Source organism: Nannospalax galili, unplaced genomic scaffold, assembly GCF_000622305.1.
Source record: "Nannospalax galili isolate Female #2095 unplaced genomic scaffold, S.galili_v1.0 scaffold286, whole genome shotgun sequence".
In the NCBI taxonomy this organism is placed as follows: domain Eukaryota; kingdom Metazoa; phylum Chordata; class Mammalia; order Rodentia; family Spalacidae; genus Nannospalax; species Nannospalax galili.
In genome coordinates this window covers 11283349-11296014 of record NW_008359442.1, presented here as the reverse complement: position 1 = coordinate 11296014, position 12666 = coordinate 11283349, and the positions used below count along the sequence as shown (strand labels likewise).

General features: G+C 46.3%; 1 protein-coding gene across 1 annotated transcript; it reads right to left on the bottom strand.

Moving 5' to 3' along the window:
• Positions 1-1190: 1190 nt before the first annotated feature.
• On the bottom strand, positions 1191-11807 carry Mcfd2 (multiple coagulation factor deficiency 2). Its single transcript, XM_008823053.3, has 4 exons — positions 11650-11807; positions 5637-5796; positions 4304-4463; positions 1191-2482 (listed from the first exon to the last, which is right to left on the bottom strand). Exons 2-4 carry the CDS (start codon positions 5783-5785, stop codon positions 2351-2353), a joined length of 441 nt encoding a protein of 146 aa, XP_008821275.1. The 5' UTR covers positions 5786-5796; positions 11650-11807; the 3' UTR covers positions 1191-2350.
• Between the last annotated feature and the right edge of the window lie 859 nt (positions 11808-12666).

Below are 12666 nucleotides of genomic sequence, written 5' to 3'. Positions count from 1 at the left end.
TCACACTTTTTTTTCTTGGTCTTTGTAAGACAGTCTCCCTGTAGCCCCAGCTGACCTGGAACTCACTAGGTAGATCAGCCTGGCCTCGATCTCAGAGATCCACCTGCCTCTGCCTCCAGAGTGCTGGGATTAAAGGCGTGTGTCACCATGCCCAGCAGATCATCACACTTATAAGGCAATCAGTTTATCAACTGAGCCATCTTTCCAGCACATTTTCTCTGTTCATTTTCTTAATTACTTTGTGGTAATTTTTATTATATTTTTCTAGACAAGAAACTACTAAAGTTTAGAATGTCACAGATAAGGTGCAACAGGTCAAGTATTTCAACTCAGGTCTGAGTCCAAAGCTCATATTTTCCCTGCACCAAGATATCTCCATTCCAGAGATAAACTCAAGAGATGTTCCCAACTGGTTCCACAAAGCTGAGTGGCTAAGCCTTGTGTAAGTGAAGTGGGAGGTATGCAGAGTGGCAAATCATGCTGTGCCCCTAACAGCCCAGCCCCCTGTCCCATCAGGAAAGGCAAGCAGACAGGGCCCTGGAGGGAACATGAAGTACAGTCAGCCACAGAGAAAGGTTCCACCAGGCCTGTTTAATAGCCCAATTCTGCCTCCTTTCCCAGCCATCAATGCGAGATCCTTCCAGAAGGGCAGCTCTGGATGAAGGGCCAGTGCAAGGTCCAAGGGTCTTGGGGAGTGGGACACTGTGACTTCCTTTTCAGCATAGTGTCAGCTTCAGAATGCCAGAATCACTGCCTTGATGCTTGGACCTCGGACAGCTTCAATAATGCTATCTAAAAAGTTACCAGACGCAAGAGGAAAACACCGTATTCTCTCGAACTAGAGAATGCTGTCACAATCTGACTTTGGCTAGATAAGGAAAATTGAAAAGAAAAATAATGCCTAAGAGGGGAAACTGAGCACTGAGGATCTACTCTGTAAAAACAAACATACGTCACTACTTGTGAGCACAGGCAGGTGGGAACTTCTGTATTAAATAGGTCCTTCACGCAGCAGAAGAGGCTATGTGGACAAAATCAACTGTTCTTTTTTTTTTTTAATCAGTTTTATTGGTCAGATATTCAGAGTTCATTATATAAATCTTTCAAAATAATGAGATATTACAAGAATAGTTTACAAGGCGGCTCTGATTGCACATATACTTGACACAGGAAAATGTTTTACGAATACATGTTTTCTTATAAGAATACTTTAATAAAGAAAATAAGTCTCTATACATCTTAAAGCAAATGGGATTCTGTTTATTTTTGTTTTTGTTTTTTTTCCTGAGCCCACCACCATTCTGAATTCTCTTTTATGGCATATCAATCACATCCCACAAACCAAATTGCAAACTGTTTCTTCTCCCCTTCAATTACTACTGAGTGTCACAAGGCTAAAGGGTTTGTAGGTTTCTTTTTCTAATCGTCCCTGAAATGAAGGAATTCACGTAGTCAGGCTAGAAGAGGTAATTTAAACATCATTCCTTCAAAACAGAACTTGGATCAGGTTAATCATCATTCTGAGCGAATGATCTTTCCATGTCTCATCTGGGCTAGACGAGCTGATAGCTTACACCTGCTGTACCAAGTCCATAGTCCATATCCTGGAAAAAGGAAACCCTGGGAACAAGAATGAATTACAAAAATTAAGAAAGTTCAAAGAGTAGCTAGTGACTAGAGAACACTTTTAAATTTGTTGGAGACCACAGACGGGTGTGACAATAGTTCTATAAAATACTGAAAATCTGAAAAAGTCTAATTATTTGGCCAGTGGTGTATCATTTCCAAAATGCCAGTGGATACAGAATCAACTCTGCAGCTAGTTGAACTTAATAGGTGACATTCTTCTTGCGCTGTGGTTTTAATACAGCCGAACAGACAGTCACTTGCTGGGGGCAAAGTGATTACCCTTGCCAGGGGAGCAGAATACTGATAACATTAGCAGAGAGACAGGACCCTTCGATGCTCACGCCACCCCTTCGCTATCACTGAAAAAGCCTGACCATTTGGCAAAGTTTGCCGTCTTTACTTTTCAGGTAGCATGAATTAAAATCAAGAAATGAGTGTAGTGTTCTACAGTCAAGTTCCTGAGAGCTTGGGAATAATTATCCACAGCCTTAAGAGGATTTTTCATGGAGCTCAAGTCCAGTAAAAGGTAAAAGCATGTCAGGACTAACGTTTCTCCCCTCTTGTTTCTCTTGACTTCTTCTCACCCCAGAGAAGCAAACTGCTTCAATATTTTAGCAAAATGTAGCAGTTGTTGGAAATGAGCTGTTTTGCATTCCAAAGAGTGTTCAATCACATTATCATGGGTCACATTTGCATATAACTAAGAGATAGTCACATAAGTCTACTGCAGTGACTTTGCAAACTCTGCATAGTCGATGTAGCCATCATTGTTCTTGTCATCATCTCTCAAAACGCCATCTATTATGCTAATCAGCTCATCTTCGCTCATTACTGGTGCCTGTTCATTCCCCTCCTACAAATAAATAAATGAGACAAATAATACATTTTTTAAAATTCACAGAATTACAAAGGGGTGCTTAGCTAATGTCTAAAATGTCTAGAAACTTTCAATGTAATATATCCCTACTTCTTGAAGTCCACAAATGTATATGTTAAGATAGAATAAACTGAGAAAAACCCAAGGTAGAAACTACATTTGCCAATTAAAAGATGTAATCAAAACAAGCCCTTGCTTCTTTGTTTGAAAAATTACTGTTTTAATTTCTAAAGTAACATACAGTCAATGCAGAAAGCTGGGTTTAGCTTAAGAACTGTAAGTTCAGTCTATGACCCAAGCCAGCAGGGGTGGAGGTAGGGTAGGGAAGGTGGTGCATGCTTTCAGTCCCAGCATTCAGGGGGCAGAGGCAGGGAGATCTCTGTAAGATCAAGGGCACCCTGGTTTCCAAAGCAAGCTCCAGGTCAGCTGGGGCTACAGGGAGACTCTGTCTCAAAAAGACAAAAAAAAAAGGACAAAAAACAAAACAAAACAGAGTCTATGTCCTATATAGACTATATGCCCTAGAGAAAAAAGCTCACAGTCTGAGCCATCCTGAGGGTCAGCTCACTGCACAATTCACCAATAAAGTAGGAACAGTGACATAAAAATCAGAACAAGAGGAGGCACCGTTGTACAACACAGGTGCACTTAATACACATGCAAGCAATACCCTCATACACATAAAATAAAAATAATAAATAAGCTGGGTATGGTGATGCACGCCTTTAATCCCAGCACTTGGGAGGCAGAAGCAGGCGCATCTGTGTGAGTTCAAGGCCAATCTGGTCTATATAGTGAGTTCCAGGGCAGCTGGGGCTACAGGGAGACCCTGTCTCAAAAAGATCAATATATATGTAAAAGAAGGTGGCACTGTCAATCATTAACACTTAGGATCTTTGAGAAGAAATTACAGTCCTGTTCTAGAAGCCTCTGTAGCAGGGTTCACTGTGCCAGGTGCGAAACTGGCCATTCACATACCTGGCTGACTCTTCCTTCACCACATCTAATGTTTTCTGTATCTCTATGGCCACCACCATCCTCGTCTGCCAGGAGGGCTAGATCCTAGCTCCTCTCCCTGGCATTAGTCTCACATTTGGGTCATCTGTCTGTCTCCAACAGCACAGGATCCCCCCAAACAATGTCCTTCTCCAGTCTAAAACTGCTAGTGCCCTTACTGCCTACAGTAGTAGAAAAATCCCACCCTGCACTCCTACCAGCTCACAGGATCCCACAAATCACCAACTTTGCCTGGCTTTCTCTCAGGCCCTGTAGCAGAGGGGATGACATTAAATCTTGGAGGCACAGGATCTTGATTTCAGTTTCTTCACCCACAGGTGGGAGTAGTAACGGTGTCTGCCCTGCCAACACAGACTGCTGTAGAGCCGAGGAGAGCTCTATCACTTGAGAGTGCTTAGGACACTAGGAAGCACCATACAAGCCCCAACTGCTTCCAAAGCCCTCCAGCCCTTGGCCCTGATGCACTATTCTTCTCAAATGAAATAACCTTTCCTCCCACTCTGCATTGTCAACAGGGCCTGTCTTTTTAAGCCTGACCCTCAAACTCAGGTTGTATTAAAAATACTAAAACCTTAGCTAAAGACACAAATGCCCAACTCTGGGCCTCTGGTTTAGCTTTCCCGGAGGGAAGGACCACTGAAGAGAAGAGGCACAGCAGCACAGCCAGCAAAGAGAGGAGCAGCAGCCCTGCTGAGGCCCAAGGATAGCACAGGTCACCAAGACTGGGCCTCAAACTACCAAAGGGAGGCTTGCCCAGACATAGCCCCCTACCTGACCTACCTCCTTATGGACATGCGTGATGGCTGTGGAGAGTTCTAAGCCGTCAAGCAAGTTATTGCCATCATAATCATGCATTTTGAAATAATGGAGCTGCAGTTCTTGTGGAGACATCTCTGCTTCTGGTTTGTTGATGACACCTTCTAGATGTTCCATGATATGCCTAAAAACCAAGTCAGATCATGCCAAAACCTTAAGAACTCTGAAGAGTTCAAGATCATAACTTTTACGCAGCTCAGAAACAGACCACATTCAAGGATGAAGCACAGACCAGGTCATGAAAAGAGTAGGGGCTAAGCAGCCTATCTGCTGCCCAGGCAGGATGGAGGGTGCTTTCTCCTCTTTATTATTACGTTTGGGGGCTGCCTGTTAAATTTTTTTTTATTTAAAAATCAAGGATAAGGGCTGGAGAGATGGCTCAATGGTTAAGAGTATTGGCTGCTCTTGCAGAGGACTGGTGTTTGGTTCCCAACATCCATATGGCAGCTAAAAACTGTCCATAGCTCCAGGTCTGGGGAATCGACACCCTCTTCTGACCTCCTCAGGTATTGCAAGGCATGGGTACACTTACACACATGCAGACAATACATTTATATACATAAAATAATAAAATTTAAAAACCCCAAAATCCAAAGATAACAAAGTATTTGTGAGGCCAGCATTTGAATGTGACTTTGAGAAAAAAAGAGCTGGGCATGGTGACACATGCCTTTAATCCCAGCACTTGGGAGGCAGAGGCAGGCGGATCTTTGTGAGTTCATGGCCAGCCTAGTCTACATAGTGAGTTCCAGGACGGCTGGGACTACAAGGAGACCCTGTCTCAAAAAGACAAAAAAAAGGTCTTGTCAGAGTCAAGATTCTATTCCTCTTCTGTAGTTAAATAGGAAGACTGGGGTCTAGAGAGATGGCTCAATGGTTAAGAGCACTGGCTACTCTTGCAGAGGATCCAGGTTCAGTTCCCAACACCCATATGGCAGCTTACAAACACCTGTAACTTCAGTTCCAGGGGATTTGATGCTTTCTTCTGGCCTCCAAGAATGTTGTACAACACAAGTGTACTTACATACATGCAACCAAAACACTCATACACATAAAATAAAAACACAGAAGTAAAAAAAAAAATTTTTTTTTAAGTGAAGACTGAATTCCAACAAATAATTCACTATACTTGGTACCGTCCACTGGCGAAATGATAAAGGAAGAATACCTGACCACTAGGAGACCCTGAGGGGTAAACAGCTTCCTTGAAAAATGTCCAGGAGCCATAGAAGAGAAGACAAAGTCTGTAGTTGTCATTGATAGGGCCCCTGAAGCCCAGCCCCAGCTGAATACTTACTCTTGGTCATGTACTGTGTTCTTGTCCAGGCCCACACTGCCATGATGGGGGACACCATCCCCGACGTCCTGTGCCCTGGCACCTGGAGCACAAAAGGCCCAGAGCAGGCCACACAGAAAGGGGGCTCTCAGCAGCCACAGTGATGTCATGTTCACAGTATCTGGAAGGTAGAGAACATAGAAGAGCACTAGAGCTAAAGTTTCTCTAAGGTCTGACAGTGTATGCTCCTGGAACCTGAGGCAATGAGGTTGGGGGTGAGAGCACTCTGAATTGGGCTCAGCTCTGTGCGACTGCAGCTGGAGCTCAGTGGTGTACTTACCTAGCCTGCACAAGGTTCTGAATTCCATCCCCAGTGCCATGAAAAAGTCCACCCCTACCACTAGCTCTCCTGGTTCCATCACTGATATGGAGAGTAAGAGCTCACAATGTTTCCTGAAGGACCTTCAGAGGGCCAAGCAGCTCTCCAAGTGCTTAATGAGATTCAAAATCTAGTCCTGCCTATAAACTGAGAGCCCACAGAGAGAAATGCTTCCTACTAGGAGTACAACAAAAGTATAGTGTTTTCATAAAAGACAAACTCTCTGGGAGTTCACAAAAAGAAATTTCCTTGAGTAAAAGAAAATCAGAGAAGGCTGAAGACATGGTGGTGTTTCAGCTAGGCCAGGCAGATGGCAAGACCTAGGGATCTGAGGGGACAGCAGCAGCAGAGTAGGCGCAGGTATAGGGGAGCAAGAAGTCTGGGAAGCTCAATCTCTCAGAGGGTAGGCATCAAGAACAATGGACAGGTGCAGAGGTAGACAGGCTGTGCACGTTGAGCAAAGAGGCTCACATTTCCCGAGGGCAGTGGAGAGCAACTGATGACTCATGACAGGAGATGAGATCACAGCTTGGCTTTGGGCTGACTCACCTAGCAGCTCAGCCGGGATGGATGGAGTGAGGCAGGACAGGAGACAGGACCACAGGAGCTAAGGGAAGCAATCAGGCTGGTCACATCACCTCAGAGCAGTGATGTGGAGAAAAGGACCTTACTTCTTCCTGCCTCGTCCACCGCCAGGGCCAGGAGTAGCTAGTCACTTAACCACAATGAGCACATTGGAAAGGAAAGTTACAGAGAAATTCAGGTACTAGCCTCAAGATCCTGGGAATTGGGGTCACCCAAACAATTCAGGCATCCAACAAGCTTCCCGAGGGCCAAGACTACTTTATACATCACTATTGCCAGCAAAGCTCAGGTAGGCCTTAACTAAGTGTTGTTTCAATGTTAAATCCTGTCCTTCTTAGGCTTAGAGAGTCCATTCAAAATGTAAGGCGAAGGACAGCTCAGGACTTACAAATAAAAACTAAAAAATCCTGGCTAACACTCTCAAAAGGCAGAGCCAATTCTGACAGATGACAAGGGCCAGTGTTTCCTAAGGGACTGATAGTAGCCTGGCCCCAAACCTACAGCAGTAAAGATACAGCATAGAGTACCAGTTCCTCATCGACACACTCTGAACTCCGAGCACAGCTCTGAAATGACCATTGTCTCCTCCCCATACCAGGGGCTGGAAAGCAGAGGTGGTACAGCCCCTCGCCCATCTTAAAATGCTCTTAGGGAGGGCCTAAGACTATACCATCCTGTGACACATAGAAAAATCTCAACCTATTTTGTGTCTCTCTCTATATCCATCCTCCTGACAGGATTACAGTGTAACTCTCAAGGTGCTAAAAAGCAGCATCTAGCCTGACTACTGCACAGTGACATCATAATGCAATCTGTCATACTGAAAGACTATTCTAATACGATAAAATAAAAAAGCAGGCTGCAGCCGGGTGTGGTAGCTCACACCTTTAATCCCAGGATTGGAAGACAGAAGCAGGAGGATCTCTGAGTATTAGGTCAGCCTGGTCTACACAGTAAGTCCCATGCCAGCTGGGGCTACAGGAAGACCCTGTCTCAAAAAAAAAAAGAAAGAAAGAAAAGAAAAAGCAGGCTGCAAAAGTCTACCCATAATTCCCTTTTGTAAAATAAAGCTTTACACATATATACTGTTAACAAAGACTGCTGAGTTACGTGCTTAGGAGTGATTGTGATTTTTCCTTTTACTTTTCTACTATATCTCAAAATGTCTACTATAAATGCATTTTTTACATCTATATATTTAATCTCTCCCATAATCCTGTTCTAATACTACAAGGATGATAGCTTCCAGTTAATTCTTATCTCCAGAAAGTAATTCAGGAGCAGAAGGCATACTTACAATTTAACCAGGTAAGCATTCAGACCTGACAAGATTATTACTTCTGTACCTAGTACAGAACACAGGCCTGTTATTCCTAGCAGTGACTATGCCAAATTCACTACATAACCCAGGCCAGAGAACACTTGTTCTGAGCCCACATCTTAAGAGTTTTATAGTAGGAGGGAACAGAAAAGGAAGACAGCTCCTTCCTTGCCTGTCTCATTTACATCCGTTTTTCTTCAGTCATCACATTGTTTTGGTTTCTTTCCCTTGTTTGTTGTTTTATTTAGAGACAGACTCTCATTATATATCACACACTGGCCTTGAACTCATGATCCTCCTGCCTCTCTCCCTCTAAGTGCTGGGATTGCAGGTATGTGCTACCAAGCCCAACTTCTAGCAAGCCCCCAAGTCCAGCTTAAGTGTCCTTCCCATATATTAGGTTCCTGTCTGCCACTGATGATAGATGTGGACCTAATCTCGGAAGCTGCCCTTCTGGACTGGCAATGGGAAAACAGTCCCAGTAGAGGGCACCACTGCCTGGAGCAATACAGGTCTTTGGGAGACTGGGGGGGTTACTACAGATAGGCAGCCAAGTTTTGGGATTTTTTATTATTATTATTCCTGTTTTACACATGTATGTAGGGGCAGGGAACATACATGTGTGTGCACATGTGTGGAAGCCAGTTGATTTTGGATGCTGTCCTCCATTATTCTCTACCTTATATACTGAGATAGGATCTGAGAACCCAGAGTTCCCTGATTCAACTACTCTAGCTAGCCAGCTTGCCCCAGGAATGCTGTTGCCATATTCCACCCACTGGGATTACAGGCAGTTACCACACTCACCTATCATTTATGTGGGTGCTGGATATCAGAACTCCAGTCCTCAAGCAGCAAGCGGTTTACCCACTGGGCCATCTCCCCAACCCAAAGCCAAGTTCTGATGTCAATGTAATTGTGGGTAGAACTTAGGGGGTGTCTATCAGTCAGCTGAGCTGAGTGATGACTGAACCTGTGGCACATCTTCCTGTAACTACATGGTTGGATGCTTATTCAGTTGGGATGTGTATGTATAAGATGTTTCTCTACTCAGGTAATACCAAAAAGTAACCAAGTGATCAGTACAGGAACTGTGAGTCCAGATTATCCTTTCCTCAAGGGAGACAGCATAAAAACCAAAAAGCACTGAGTTTACTGCTATAGGTTTCTAATCATTGAAACACAACAAATGCCAAATCTATGTACATGTAAAGCAAATCCCCCAGTGCTGCGATGATAGCAGGGAACGAACGCCATTTGACAGATTAACAAAGTACTCCACTCTGCCCAAAGAACAAGTTGCATCATCCACACTCCAGCTACTTAGCTCACGGCCATGGGCACACAGCCTGGAAGATAAGTGTTCCCCAGCTCACTGGCTTTCGGGAAACTGTGAGGGCCAGGCTAGAGAAAAATTCAAGGGAGGCAAGATTTATTTACTTATTTCTTGTTTTGTTTTTTTTTCTTTTCTAAAGAAAGGCAGACTTCCATCCAGCCATGGTGTTGCATGCCTATAATCCCAGCACTCAGGAGGCAGAGGCAGGCATATCACTGTGAGCTCGAGGCCAGCCTGGTCTACATAGTGAGTTCCAGGCCAGCTAGGGCTACAGGGAGACCCTGTCTCAAAAAGCTCCCCCCACCCAAAAGAAAGGCATACTTCCATGAGCCTCATTTTGATGTGCCGAGAAATTTGATTACCCTACACTCTCCTATAAATGGATCTTGAGAGCTTGTTTGCAGGGAAGCTCAACTAATGGTATATACTCTTGACAGAAGAACAGTTCTCCTCTCTGGGAGAGGGTCACAGTTTTTGACAGAATGTGAGGCTTTGGGAGAGACACACAACTCATGCCTTCAAGCTCATCACAGGAGCAGCATCAGTCCTGAGAGGGAGAAGCTGGACCTCCTCCAGAGCCTTGACTCCAACCAAGCTCCTCTCACTGCTCCAGCAGCCTCTTCCTGTCCCACAGCCTCTGCTCCCACTGACTCCATCTGGCCATTCCTTCTAGGCCCAGTTCAAATGTGGCCTGAGGACTCAAGGCTAGCTAATACTACTTACTTCCTTGTTTAACCTCAATCTGCAGTCTCAAATCATTTACCCTTACCAATGTGGTAACATACGGTTCCTTCTTTTCTATTTTTCTCTTTTCTGCCCTTTTCGGGAAGGCCAGGACTTGGTCTGCTCTTCTCTCACTTACACCACAGAGGTGACCTAGGGGTAGCATGGTCTGAATCAGAGCATTGAGTCCTGGCAGTCCTGGCACTTCTGGTGTACTGTTCCTTATCACAAAGGCTCTGGCTGGAAGTTCCCTTTGGAGCCTTCCCACTCCAGGTTTGACCTGGCCCACCCTTCCCTCTCATTGTGTCATTACTCCTATCAATAAATGAACTTTCCTCCTAGCAGCTGCTGGCAGTTTTTCTGTACAATCAAGGGCTCTTAGTTAAGAATTCACATTCAAACCAACTACATTCGCCAACATCCAGATATCCTGTTCCCAGAGCCAATGCCAAAGGAAATTGTGGCCAGTTACTTCCCCATTTGCCACTGCCATGGTCTTGAAGTAAAAGCAACCAATAACCAAGTTCCTAGGCTAAAGGAACCAAAGGATGAGAACTGGTCCTGACATTTAAACAGCTTGATCTATTAGGAAAACTCAAAGAAAAACCATACTTCCCTTAGAAATTTAACTAGCAGCCTGGTAACAAACAAAAAGCAGAACCTGACTATGATCCTGGCTGACTCCTCTCACACAGATCCTAGCTATATGGAAAAAGAGAGGCACTACAGAGAAACCCAGAGTACCACACAAGCCCTCACTCACACTTGGAATAACATATAAAGCATAAGAAGGATTATTTCAATCAAAGAATGGTGCCTCTCGTGGAAGAAACTCACAGCAATGAACAACACCTAAACTCAAAAAGAACTTGTGTCCAATCTAGGAACCAGAAGATTCAATCAGTTGGGGAAGGACCGGTCTTAAGTATAAAGAGGACAGGTCACAAGGGGCTTTGCAAGCCCTGTGCAAGAGCTTGGAAGAGCTATATATAGGAGTCCACAGAAGGGCAAGGGGATGGAGATTTCTGTTTCAAGACCATGTCTCTAACTTCTCTGTACTGATGAACTGGACAGGCTCAGAAATTAGTCAGGAGGAGCCTGAATCAGTTAAGACAGAAGGGTGTCAGGAAGTCAGGTATCCAAAGACAGCTCTGAATGGATTCGATTAAGTTAAGGAGTGCAGGTGAGAAGGACGCCCAGGCTTCTGGGACGCACATCTGTGTGGATGGCGGTACCAAGCCCCTAAGAGGAAAAACAAGAGAAACGAGCATCCTCTGCCTGCCCACTCCGCCCAGGCTCAGCTAGCCAACCCGGACGGCCATACAGGACCTGTGGGTCCGCCCTGAGGAAGATAGGGGAGGCAGGAGCAGACGGAGAGCGCCCCTGCTTTGGGGCCAGGTATATACCATTAGTTGGATACTGATCCCAGCTGGCCCCACAGTCTGGCCGCGAGACCCCCAGAGGCCAGCCAAGCGCACCCGAATCAAGCCGACCGGACCAGTCTGGCTCGGAAGGCCCCTCGGCGGACAGGCCCCGCTCCATCCGGGGGCACCGAGCCCTCCACCCTGCCGTGCCTGCTTCCCATCCTGAACCCCAAGATCCCAGGGATCCCGCCCCGCTGCGGACGCCGCGGTGTCGCCCACTGACCCCAACCTCTAGAGTCCGGCCTCGCACACGCGAGTTCACTCACCCTCCGGATCCCCGCCGAAGACGCGAAGCCCTCCAGCTTGAGCCTCTCCAGCCCCCGTCCCCAGGACGCTTCCTCGGGGTACGCCGGCCCGCCCCCGACCAGTTGCGCAAGCGCACCGCCTCAGACACTCCCGCGGGTTCGTCGGCCCCCGCCCCCTGCGCGGCCGGCTTGCGTGAATCCACGAGTCTTGGGCGGCTGGCGCTGCAGAGCCGCCTCCTGACCCGGTAGGTGGGGCCTCTGGGAGCCCCAGCGGCCCGGCCCGCAGGTTGCAAGGCAACCCCGGAAGCCCCGGAACGTTGGAACGTGCTTCGACGTAAGCTGGAGGATCCGGATGGGGCGGGCTCCGGAGCTGGGCCCCGCCTCTTCCTTGCTTTTCGCTTGTCCCTCGGTACCTCGGACTACAAATTGGGAAGAAAGACACCCCCCGCCCCCCACCCCGCCACCACCACGACTCCTGTCCTAATGAAACAGCTGGAAGACGCCTCCGGGCTGGGGGTCCTGCGTTTCCCAAATTTTCTGTGCGCTCCATTCCTATAGCCGCTTCATCCTCGGTACCCATTCGCTCACAAGCCCCTCCGAGACCCTATGGGCGCCCAGTTCCTGAAGTTCTTAAAATCAGCTGCTTTTATTATTCGAGAGTAAACAGTACTTTCAAAAATGATCAGCCGGGCGAGGTGGCGCACGACTTTAATTTCAGCATTCGGGAGGCAGAGGCAGGAACTCTGTGAGTTCCAGGCCAGCTGGGGCTACAGGGAGACCCTATCTCAAAAAACAAACTAAAACTAAAATGATCAGATAACCCCCCTGCGTGGTCTACCCTTTGCTCCTACACGAGATTGTCGTTCAGTGAATATCTGTAGACTGGAGGGATATATGAGTGAGTATAGGACTGTAATTTTTAAAATCCCTTCTCCGGTTTGTATCCTTAAAGATACATACTCGTTTTTCATATGCGACTGGATCAAAAGGGGGAGAGTCAGAAAATTATGTAGGGAGATGATCCCCAAGCCCTTTCAG